Genomic DNA, 12,995 nt, shown 5'->3' on the forward strand with positions numbered 1-12,995 from the left:
TCGGCGTGTTTTTATGAGCCAATCATTATCATTATATTTTTCTTGTCATGATATTTGTCAATTTTTGATGAAGATTTGTTCTAGAAGCTCCAGTTTGGACCATTTATCTCCAATTAATGTATATTGCATTTGTTTGGACAAAAATGATTTTAAAATGTTTTATATTTGGCCATATGTATAACATTTTGCAACAACATGTTTTGATTGAGGGTATCAAACTCTTTTTATAGGTCTAAAAAAAGCACTTGTTTTTGTCGCTCTTGTTGTGGATAATTAATACTTTTTCCTCTAATAAAGGTGCAATGGCATCAAACGTGTTTTTTTTTCTCGTGCATGAAACCAACTTATGAATCTGAGAGAAAAAGTTTTAGCAAATTTTAATTCGATCTAAGGTAATCCGCTCAAATCTTTTCCTATAATTGGTAGCAACGAAACTGGCCTGAATATTGATGAGTCATCCTTATTTCCATTTTTGAAGAAAAATATTACTTTTGCAATTCTAGACAATCTGGGTGATGTCCATTATGGTTCTGTGAAACAAACTTGTTAAGGAGCTGTTAAACAAATAGAAATTTTTTAATGAAAAAAATGCTTCAATATATAGCAATCAAGGTTAAATTTATTTTTACCAATGTTGATAGAGTAGTTTTTTCGCTCTCAGATATTGATTTTAAAGTCAAATATTGACTCTAGTTTTCTATCGTAACTGCACTTTTTGTTATGCTTTCTGCATTTAATTTTTTCCAATGTTTGAGAAGAACCCAATAATTTTCTTTGCTTTATTTTGTGAGCAGAAAACTTCGGAGGACTTTCATTCTTTTTAGCCATCCGGAATTAAATGGGCTTTGATAAAGAAGTCCGGTTTTTAGACCGGATGTGTGATTTGAGATTTTACAATTTTTGAAAATTCTTGTTATTTTCCGGACATCCAGTTGTATTTCCCCTTCTCTTCAGACTACGTTTTTTGTCGTTAAGTTTTTAACCTCATTGTCAATCCATATTTTTCTTTTTTCCTGTGAGATATTTTTCAGGGAGTGGTTGTTTAATGCGTCAGTGAGCATTTCGAGTAGTTTTTGAAAGCGTTATCTCTCGATAATTATTCTAATCTTTTTCTGTTGACCTCAAACTGATATGTGAGATCTTTTTCTAGTCTTTCTGTTCTGATGGGACTTTATAGGTTATGTCAATTTTGGCTTTTCAGAGCTTTAAGATAATTCTTCTTAGAGAAGTTCCTGCCCTAAATCTTGAGTTGAGCTCATATTTCATATATATTATGAAACAAAATATCCAGAACAGAATAAACTAAAATATGTTTTTAGCTTGTAACTACAGTTACTGAACTTGTGAGATATCATTGTTTCCACTCCTCTTAAAAGTTAAGTCTCATGCATGCCAGTGAGTTCATCTGTCCAAATCTTCCATAATGTTCGTTGGGACAAATTTTGCTTTTTTTTCTACCATTTTCAACTAAAACGAAGACTGCACAATTGCGTGTTGCAGTGAGCATGTTTTGTTTGTTTGCTTCGTTTTTGATCTGAGCTTCACACTCTGGAAGGGGCTCGTTGAGTTTGATGAATATGTTGTTTATCATGTTTTTGTTTTTCCGAGTCTTTTTCTTTTTTTATAGATTTTTGATTTGACTGCAAATTTAGATAAATTTGCAAATTACTGTTGGCTGTTGGTACTCATTTCCAGAATTGGGAATAATATGACACACTTTAATTCTGTTCTCAATAATTTTGACCCCCAAAAGTTTTCTTAAAAATTTTAAAGTTTTGTGCGCTTCATTGCAAACCTGTCGAGCACCGAAGGGCAGATTTACGATCAGCAATGACTCTTTGCGCGTGTATCTCTCCTGTGCTCTTAATCGATCGGTAATATTCTTTTGCTTTGCCCTTGGCTCCCTAATTTGTTCGTCCTGTATTTTTTTTTAATTTCAAGAGCTCGAGTTCCCTTTTTAATGCACTTACTTCTGTCTCTTGAATGGTTCTCACTACAATCTCTTAAATTAGGGGTTTTGACTTAGATGATGTAGCATCTATCTCCATTGCCGAGTGATAAAAATAGTAAATTAATCAGCAAATTGATCAAATGGTAACATTCAAATAGGAATATTGTGCGTCGAGACTGTAACAGCAAAGAAAGAACGTTCTTTTCAAGCAAACATTTAACGTTTTTTCACAACGCGTTTTTCAAGGTCAACCGACTGTTCTTCAGATGTACTATAAGATCAAAATTATATTCATTGAATAGAAATTCTGAGCCCCCGAAAATATTTTGTGTGTTTTGTAGGAAAGATTTCCAGAGATTCAGACGCTGAACGATATCTTGGAGCCAATTCAGATTCTGCCAAAGCGAACATTTTGGACTCCCTTCAACTCAGCGAAACTTGAGATCCAAGCTAAACATCAATTTGATGATTTACGGTCATTCAAGGTTGTGGTGGATGAAGTCAGATACCTACCAGGCACAGATTTTAGGCAAAACATGCTAATATATAAAGAAACAAATCTAACTGATGAAAAAAGGATTTATCTTCCTAGGGCTTTGCTGGTTCCTCTCAAAAAATGAGCCGAGTTCTGTCAATAAATATCATTTGGAGGACAAGATTAATAGTACCAATTGTTATACAAAAATATTTAGGGCTTCCGGCCAGAAGGTCAATCGCGGAAAAGATATTGCATATATTCTAAAATTGTCTTATATCGTCTGTATAATCTTGTCTGCAATCAATACTTACCCAGGGCAAACATTGTGAATTTTTTCTTTTTAAACATGACCAAGCCCTACATAGAGTCTAAGGTAATTTGGCAATCATATACATAAGTATTAGAAACCAGCTCCGCACTAAAATTGTTGACCGTTGAGGCAAACGCTCAATGCGTTAATCAAAAACAATCAGTTTCATGGGATCTTTTCAAGGTATCCAGATTGTAGTTACCTTAATCCTAGCTAAATCAACTGCCTAAAACTCTTAATTGCATTGACTAGACAACGCTAAACTGTTGCGAATCAACTGTCGGTTAATCTCTTCCACCGTTAAACTTAAAAGCCAAAATGTGTGGCCCGACCTGGACTCGAACGCTCGCAGCCCTACATTCCCTGACGAACTGTTTTTCGAGACCTTTGAGTCAGACGCCCAGACAGAAGACCCACACAGCTTCGTGCATTTGAAACTCATGACTGTAGATAAGAATGACGGAAAGTTAGCAGTTCTCGGAAATGCAGCTATTCAACTGTTCGAGTGTGAATGTCACAGAAATGCTATCCAAAAAGAAATTAACCTCGAAGCGGTCAGAACACGTGGTTCGAGCTCTTACTCCAAGATTTCAGACAACTTATCAACTGTTTCCACCATTTTACTTCCTGCCGAATTAAATGATAACGATGATTTGCCTGAAAGGGCTTCAGCATTAAACAACGAAATGTACAGAAGACTTCCAGTCAAGTTTGGAGCTTACCAGCTGCGGGTGTTTCAATCTAAGCCCAAATGGACTACTAAACATGAGTTGTACTTTGATAAAGAGTCAAGGGTACCAGGACTCACAATCTTGATGCGGGTTCTACCGATTCAGAAGGAGCAGAAAGCAAATGGTCAGGTCAGTTGATGCATTTCCCATCGCAGATTCCTGTCCGCTTTCAACTAAAACCGAGTTTTTATTAAGATGTGACCAGACGCACTTTTAGTTAATGCACGTTTAGTTGCAAGATGATACCTGGAAGTACTTGTGGTGTTTAGATGCAAACATACTCCTTGAAGTACGTTGGATACTTCTCAGAGTTCAGAAGGACGGTTGACTAAAATTCACATTAATGTATTACTGCGTTGAAATGTTGGTATTCAGACAATATATCACCTGTCAATCCCAGATATAGCTTTTAGAAAAAAATTAAGATTTGTTTATAATAAAGAAAAAATATTTGTTTTCTTTTAATTTCTAAGTTGAAATTCTATTCCACAGAAAATCTGTTCCAAAAAATTATTGAGACTCGTCTTAAATGCCCATGCATTAAGTCATTTGCACACTACTTAGCAGTTATCTATCATTCACACATTGAAGAAGAATCTAATGGAAAAGAAGCTAAATTGGAATTAAAGGCAAAATCTTTCAGATAGAAATTTAAACCTGTTGAAGACACTAAATGCAGTCGTAATACATTCCCCGTAAAACTTATTTTTTTTGCAAACAAAACAATGACAACACTTTTGGAGAAATTAAAAAAAAAACAGTTAAGACCTGCTTTCACACAGCCATTTGGACGTCCATTAATCACTTGGAATCTTCTTGAGTCTAACAGGACGAAAAATGGCTCTGAAACCTAAAATTAAATTCAATCAAAATGCGAAACTCATTTTTAAGATTAGCGATAATATATCGGAGTGAACAACCAAGTAAAACTAAAATCAGGCAAGACAAAAAAATTACCCATTGTTCAACATGGAGTGAATTTGAAATTGGGAAATGAAATAGACCTATTGTTGTTGGGTTGACGTTTGAAAACTCATACCTGTTTTTTTTTACGAATTTAATGAATTTTTTGTTATTGAAGTTTGCGACAAAAATCCAATTGACTTAACTTGTCCGTGGAATATTAAAATAAAAAATAATTTGTAAATATTTAAGCCGCCGAATTAAAATCAGTCGTATAGGCGTTGATACGGCCTGGAAAAATAGCTCTGGATCTATTCTGTAATCGCCTGTTGATCAGGTGTAAATTTTTTACGAGCAAATTTGATCAATATTTTGTGTGTATGGCAGAGAAGTTTCGAGGTCTGACTAAAACAGTAAACTTTCAATTTGAATGATTATCTTGTTTATTTATTTTGCTAGAGAAAAGCTTGCTCTAGTCTAAATTTTGGTTTTTTACAAGTTCAATTATAGAGTTTAATTTTATGATGCCTTGTCCTCATTTAGTCACGGTTGCGCAACAGAAAGAGTTTATTGTTGGGAACAATTAACTTCCACTGAATTTTTTCTGAAAGCCGTTAGTTTTTATCTCAAAACTTCAAACCTTTCATTTTTTTTAAGAATTACTGTTGTTGATTCTCAAACTTAAAAGTCGATTGTAATACAGCTATTGGCAGATTCAATGCCAAAAAATTGTATACGAAAATTGTCTTCTTACCTTATTGTTATTCAATTAATTTTTTAAGACGTCCGGATTAGTGTTTTTCATATTGGGTGGTTGCATCTGATAAACTTTTGGTGTCTTATATCAGCTCCTTCGAATTCGACTATCAAAATATTAACGACTTACCAGTTTTTTTGCGTACTTGCATTTTTTACCAAATGTAATCTGAAGATCAATGAAAATGAAAAACTTTAAAAATTGTTGTTTCTTTTTCATTTTTTGAGTTGAGATATCAAAAAATCTTGCTGTTTTTTGTTTTGAATTTAGCTGGATGGTATCTTGACTAAGACTATTTTTTCTAATTTGTCAACAATTTTACTCAGAAAAGTTAGATGTCAGAAGATGCTATTTAAATTTCTTTGTACTTAGGTATTGTCAAACTCACGAAGTATTTTGACTATCATTTAGTCACGGTTGCTCACCAGAAACTTTTTCTTGTTTGGAAGAAATATTTCGACTAAATTTTTTCTTAAAGTCGTAAGTTTTTATATCAAAAACTTCATGTTTTCAATTTTTGGGTGGTTATATCAATTGGGTGGTTATATCTGGAGAGCTTTTAGTTTCTTATATCGGCTTCTTTTAAGTCGACTATCAAACTTTTAACGACTTACCAGTTTATTTTTGCGTACTTGTAATTATTACCAAATGTAATCTGAAGATCCATAAAAATCATTAAAAATTTGTTGTTTTTTCACATTTTTGAATTGAGACATCAAAAAATCTTGCAGTTTTAGTTTTGAATTTAACTGTATCGTTTTTTGACTAACACTATTCATTTTAACTCTTCATCAATTTTGTTCAGATGTGTTAGATGTCAGAAGTTCTTATTTAATTTTCTTTGCATCTATGTATTTTCAAACTCACGAAGTATTTTGTGTTATCGTAGTTATAAACTCCGATACTTTTTTCTCAATTTTTCCGACTGGCCCCTGGCTGACAATATGTTTTCCAGGCCATTCGATTTTTTTTATTATTCTTATCTTTTCCCTTCATGAAGTTCAAAAAAATTCAAAAAAAAAATTTAATAATTTTCTATGATTAAGATGTTACAAAGTCTGAAAAGATTCTGCAAAAATGTAACGGATATCATTTTTGCAAAATCATTTCACAAATTTTTAATTGAAGCGATTTGAATAATTAACAGGCAATCTTGACTAATTGCACCTGTTGAGAAAGGCCTTAGGGAAAATAAATCAGAGCAATTTTGCATTTTCTAACTTTGTGGCAAGTTATCACGTACCACAAACAAGAATTAAGAATCGGATCAGCATCAGTTATTTACCTCAAAAAATAAAAGAATCCTTAGAGTAATCGCTTTTAAAAATGAAAAGTTGTTTTTCACAATTTTTAAGGTAAACACGGCCTGTCATATTTGGTGAGAAATAATTGTTAAATTCTTAAAGCCAGTATTTTTCTAGCCAGATATTTAATTCGATAACAACAACGGGGCACGTTCTCAGACACCCTTTGAGGAGAGTTACTCCACACCATTTGTGAGAGCTTTGTACATTATCCATCGGATATCCCTTTTTTCTATTTTTATTCTTAACCAAAGGGTTCGATGACCGGGAAAATCAATCCTTGTGCCAAAGTTTTCTGTCATTTTGCTTTCTTCTTCCAAAGCTTTGACGCAAATTTTCACACCCACAGACAGAAGAAATATCAAACGTATGAAAATATAAAAATCAAGCGGAATCATTACTCACAATTTTTTAAATAATAACATCACCATTTTTTCGTTCTTTATAAAGTGTGATATGGGACTTGCATTGCTTACGGTTTACAAGATCTTATAAGTATTTAATTGGCATGTAAGACTTTATAAGAAATCAGTGGTAATCGGTTCTAGTATGCTGAAAGAACGGACTCTGATCCCAAACCTGACTACCAAAGTGGGTGTTATGACAGTAACAAATGTGAGCCAACAACAGCTGAGGTCAATCTAATGTCTAGCTACATGCATGTTAGGAACCCTGCAGAGTTTGACAAACGACAGCTAATCCGGGACGTGATTAAAAAAATTGCGGCGAAAGAAGACAACCTCGATAATTCAGACGTCGTAGATGATTCCATCGAAGGTTGGTACAACTATGACGTCAAAGCAAAAAGGGACGCATGTATCTAATGTATCTAGCAAATTCCAGTGCCAAGCACCAGTTAGCCTTTCTTTCATTTTGGTAATTAGATACTGTATCCGTGGGAAAGGGGTAAATTAGTTTCCACACGCTTACAACTTTAATCTTAAAACATAGGCCGTCAAAGCATGTGACAAAGTCGAGTAAATATATACTCGATTTTTCGGACATTGGCCAGGTAATGTTGATTATATGACTAGGACTTTGGTCTCCGCCAAGTGCTATCTTCTAGAGAGGTGAATGAATGGGGGTTAAATGATAGAGGAGTTAAATAAATAGGGGTAAAAAAGCGGGACAGCATCCTCGCTGTATTTCCTAGTAGTTATGGTTTAATTTAGTGCCTAGTTTTGGCATCGATAAACAAATTCTTGCCAAATAGTTTCATATTAAATTTATTTGTAAAACATTTTGAGTTCTGAAATTTCAATTTTGCTTTTAGACTCTGATCAGCAACTCGGCGATGAAAAGCTTTCTGCACAGATGGTCAAGTATCTGTCCGATCCGGATCAAAGTTCAACTACCAAGCCTCAATTTTTAGACTTATCAGCTATGAAAACCTATTACAAACCCACTGGTCTCAAACTCCAAATAGTTTCCGCACACGGAATTGATGCTAAGGAGATGTATGCTAACGTGTGCGTCTTTGTTATCCATGGCAAGTCTTCAAATGATGTCTTAATCGATAAATTCACAGGTCACGAACAAGAAGTTTTCGTGACCAGCTCTCATAATTACGAAGCGCTTCTCAACTCGCCAAAATGGACGGACCCACCTCGGATTCTAAACCCCGATTTCAACAGGAGCTCGAAATTGGTGTTTTTGGTTCTGGGAATTGACCCTCCGTTAAAGATTGACCAGGTGACAGATAAAGACGAGGAGAAATCGGGGAAAGTTTTGGTGACCGTACGTGGTGAAGATGACATTATGTTGACGAGCAAAAACTTTCTCGGCTGGACAGTAGTTGACCTCTTCAAGGGTAAAACATTTTTTGACGTACTTCCCTTACGTACGCTATAGTTCAACTTGAACCACTTAATATGCATTCCGGCGCTAGCAAAATCCCTAAATTAGGCCTCGGTTTTCTTAAATACAAATGTACTCGATCAAAAGGGGCTAGGAAAGCTTAAACAAAAATAGCCCATGAGAAGACTTTAGCTCAAATTAAGGTAATAACTGGAATTTAGCTTGACCAAAATTGTGAGTCTAGATTTTTCTCAGCTCAAATTCTGTGCCAGAGTTTTGATCGAACCAATATGACACACTGGATTACAGAAAATTTTATCCTTTCATAGAGTATCTAACATAGTCAATGGTTTTCCACGATTTTCAACGCTAAGTCGAAATAAAAAAGCTCTTCTATTTCAAATTCAAGCCAACGCATATATTATAACATTTACTGAAAAACCAATCTGGTGACTGAAGCGACCCACATTTACAATCGAACGAATGCAGATGTTTCAATCGAAAACTTTCCTTTTCACATTTTAATCCAAGTAGAGACCTGAGAACAGCCACACGCTCGCCAAAATCTACCATGCATTGACCAGATTTTGTTTCACTCATATTGTTTGTGCGCAGTATTCTCAACAATGTTTGACATTTGATCATCTTGTCCAAGGATAAACAAAATTATCGCGCGTATTAAGTTTTAGTGAGATCTTTTTTCATCAGAATTATAGTTCTGCATTCAAAAGTTGCAAAGGAATTTTCCTGATAGAAAGATCTTTAGCGACTCATCAGGAACTTAAGTTTTAATCTTAATCTGCGTTTCTCTGAGAATAATTCTCCCGACAGACTTTGATATATTTTTTGTACGAATTAGGGTTTTACTTGCTTTAAAAACTTATTTTAAAAAAAATAGCTCTAGGTCTAATCTCTTGACTTTTAGCCACTGATTATTTGGACCAAACATCATATTCAATTTGCAAATCAGTTGTCAAAAAATAATTTTACAGTCCTAAAACCAAAGATCTTTAGTTCAACGAAGAGACTCGTTAATGTGCGTTCGCACATCAAATTCAGGCCCGAGCTGATCTACATTTTTCACTTATCAACCAAATGAAGAGATAACCAAAAATAGATGGGTGAGTTTTAAAAATCCTTTCACAACTAAACTATTAATTGGGTTACATAATGCCATGCCTCCTTACAGCGCTCACAAGATCTGACAGTAAAAAGACTACGAGAAAAAGAAGCAAATAAATAAAATAAAAAAAATTAATGGCAGAAACTCAATATCTAAATGTAAAAGCATCTAGTAAACAAAGTCAAAATGCAATCAGATGTAATGAGACTTTTCGGTAACAAGCAAAAATAAACAAAAAATTCTATGTGAAATTTGAAAATCTATCAACAATTTTTAAACCAAATAGTTTCAATTATCTTAAAATTTATTAGCTCCTTAAAAAGTAATTCTCAATTAATTTACTAAAATTCATTACGAAACTGATAGGACCTTTCTTTGGGTCGACTAAGCAATAGAAATGGACTAAAGATGCAGAAACGCTAAAGAAATTACAAACCATCTGCGAAGAAAACAAATTATTGAAGACATTAAAATCATAAGCTATTATCTAAATATATATTTTTTTAAATTTCAATTGTTATCTATACTAATTGAGCTAAAATGATATTGAACAATTAAGTAAGTTCACTTGGCCTCATTTGAAAATAATTGGGCTCTAATATTACGCAAATGTGGTAAAAGAAGAGAAAAAAACACAAATATTGACCACTCACAAAATAATTAAGAAGACGCATGTTGTCACACAAACAAAACATCGGTGACGACATAATATCAATAGAAAGTTTACTTTTTGAGTTACAGGGGTTAGATGGGACCTCTCAAGGATGAGAATAGGTTACAAGTTGACGAAAGAGCTACAAAAATATACAAAAAACTATACAAATAACAAAAAACGAAAAAAAAAATGAAAACGAATTATATTATGAACTTTCAGACTGTTCGCTATGAACTGACTTCATGGAATAATGTCTTTCAATCAATTCCAAATTAGAAGCTTATGCGAGCGCTCAGCATTTTACAACTACATAAAGATTCAAAAAACCGCAAAAACAGCAAATTCTAAAAAATGAGACCAAAGTGCCGAAGCCATTAAAAAACGATCTTTTCAGTATACAAATAACAAAAAAACGAAAAAAAAAATGAAAACGAATTATATTATGAACTTTCAGACTGTTCGCTATGAACTGACTTCATGGAATAATGTCTTTCAATCAATTCCAAATTAGAAGCTTATGCGAGCGCTCAGCATTTTAAAACTACATAAAGACTCAAAAAACCGCAAAAACAGCAAATTCTAAAAAATGAGACCAAAGTGCCGAAGCCATTAAAAAACGATCTTTTCAGTATACAAATAACAAAAAAAACGAAAAAAAAAATGAAAATGAATTATATTATGAACTTTCAGACTGTTCGCTATGAACTGACTTCATGGAATAATGTCTTTCAATCAATTCCAAATTAGAAGCTTATGAGAGCGCTCATCATTTTACAATAACATAAAGATTCAAAAAACCGCATAAACAGCAAATTCTAAAAAATGAGACCAAAGTGCCGAAGCCGTTAAAAAACGATCTTTTCAGTACAAAAGTTTTTAATTTCAGTTAATTTTTTAACAATAATAAGATTCTTCTTTCTTTAATTGTAAGACTTCAAAAAATCATCTAATATGAACAAATACTTTGAAACCACGAAATTTTTTAGAAAACCCGTAGTATCAACGATAATAAATTTAATAGCTTTCAACGGAAGTCAATAAATACGCGTAAATACGCTACATTATGCCTCGATGAGAAGAGAAGGCTGTTTGTTGGTGACCAGTCATCAAAAAGACATCAGAATAAGTCTTCTGACTAGGAAAACAATAAAAAATACAGGCAAAAATCAAAAAATCATTAGAAAAATGCGAGAAGAAAGTGTCAAATACTTTGCTGAGTCAACTAAGCTAATATATTTGCTTAGTAAACGGCTTCAATCAAAAGTGCCATTAATTGGTTTAAACCGCTTTTAATTCGATTGTTCTTATTTTTTGTATTCTTGGAGACATTTCAAGACTAGTATAAGAGTTTTCCATATATATATATATATATATATATATATATATATATATATATATATATATATTCTTTTTTCCTTAACCCCTATTTTCAACTGCAACAGATTTGCTTCTAATAAGTGTTAGTGATTCTACCGTTGTTGACAACCAAACTCAATGTGTCTACATGTACCTGAAATACATATATCCCAAAATGTGACCTGAAATTATCTCAATCACGTTTGCCAGGAATGCTTGCCAGCCAATGATGTACATCAAAAATATATTTACCAAAAACTCTTTTCAGCCTATCTGTCAAAATCTGATCTTTGTTAATTTTATGAACAGAATTGAGAAAATTGAGAATTAATCACAAGTTTATGTATGTCTCTGTATATGCTGGACGGAACTTAATCCCCTGCAGATTTCAAATCAAGGGTTTCTTTTTTCATCGTTTTGAAGTTTTCAAAAACTCATATATCACTGCTTTTTTTTGCAAAAAGTGATTAATATTTCAACCATTCGACATCCCCATTTCTAATGGATTATAAAGCAATTTGAACTTGATTGTCGATCTTGTTTTCCACAGATGATTCCGTAAACTCTGGAACCCATTACCTTCCCCTAATTGACGCCCCACAGCCCACAGATGCCCAACTGGAACAACTAACACAAATTCAAACTCGAGACTGGCTGGACGAACAAATAGCCAATCAGAGCATTTCGCTGCAGCGCGCATCAAGCTCTATCAAAATTATTCTTCTAGATGCAGTTTTCGATGTGAATGATTACCCTTCACTGAGTGAAAACTTTTCTCTAATCGAAGGTCGGACTTCCGAAAAAAGATACAGAGCAGCTCTGACTATTGATAGAGGTCTCAAATATTCGGATAAAGTTTGGAAATTGCTGGACTCGAAAACGCGAAGGAGAGGTCCTACTGGAATTAAATATGAAACTGCCAGAAGCTCTCATGAGACAAAGATGTCAGATCTGATCGTGAAATTGGTCCATTCTTATTTGTTTAAGAATATTCAAATTATCTCCCGATGATTGAACGAAATCAGAGGTCACAAATGTTTTGTTTGATTAAAAAAACTAGCCGTGGTTGAAAACTTTGCGGAAAATCTTTGAGAAAATAAGTACTATTTACATTCTACTAACTCCTAAAAATTTGCAGCTTCGTTTTTTTTTGTTACTGCTTGAATCTGCAGCCCCGCGCGTTTACCTTGGGCGAAAACTATTGTAGTTTGAGACAACATATCATATCCGCCACGTGGTTTATGAGAAAACAAGAAGGAAAATTTTCCATTCTGGTGAAAAAGATTATGCATTTTGCTTTTAATATTTAAAACTCAACAGATTAATATAACAGAAATTTTATTAATATAACAGATTAATGCGACAGAAAGCAAAAAAATTAAATAAAATTTTATTCATGAATGTACCGATGACTTTTTATTAAGTTCACCTGTTAAAATGTATTTCATTTCAAAACATATATTTTTTTACTACTATCTATCTCGTCTTTGTGTAATGAAATCCAAGTCCAGACAAGCCTATCAAGAGTAGACCCAGAACAAAGCTATCAAGTGCTTAACATATGACAAGTAATCAGTTCAGAGACATTGTCTCAAACATAAAAGAGGCTGAACAAAGCCGCCCTGATTAG

At 33.5% G+C, this 12,995-nt stretch overlaps 1 protein-coding gene across 1 annotated transcript; it reads left to right on the plus strand.

The window, feature by feature from the left end:
* Positions 1 to 2,848: 2,848 nt before the first annotated feature.
* LOC142339927 (uncharacterized) lies at positions 2,849 to 12,710 on the plus strand. Its single transcript, XM_075390286.1, has 4 exons — positions 2,849 to 3,599; positions 6,983 to 7,211; positions 7,708 to 8,244; positions 11,916 to 12,710. The coding sequence occupies exons 1-4, from the start codon at positions 3,180 to 3,182 to the stop codon at positions 12,374 to 12,376; spliced, it is 1,647 nt and encodes a 548-aa protein (XP_075246401.1). The 5' UTR covers positions 2,849 to 3,179; the 3' UTR covers positions 12,377 to 12,710.
* Positions 12,711 to 12,995: the final 285 nt, after the last annotated feature.

This window comes from Convolutriloba macropyga, chromosome 5 (genome assembly GCF_964194025.1).
Source record: "Convolutriloba macropyga chromosome 5, txConMacr16.3, whole genome shotgun sequence".
NCBI classification, from domain to species: Eukaryota; Metazoa; Xenacoelomorpha; order Acoela; family Convolutidae; genus Convolutriloba; species Convolutriloba macropyga.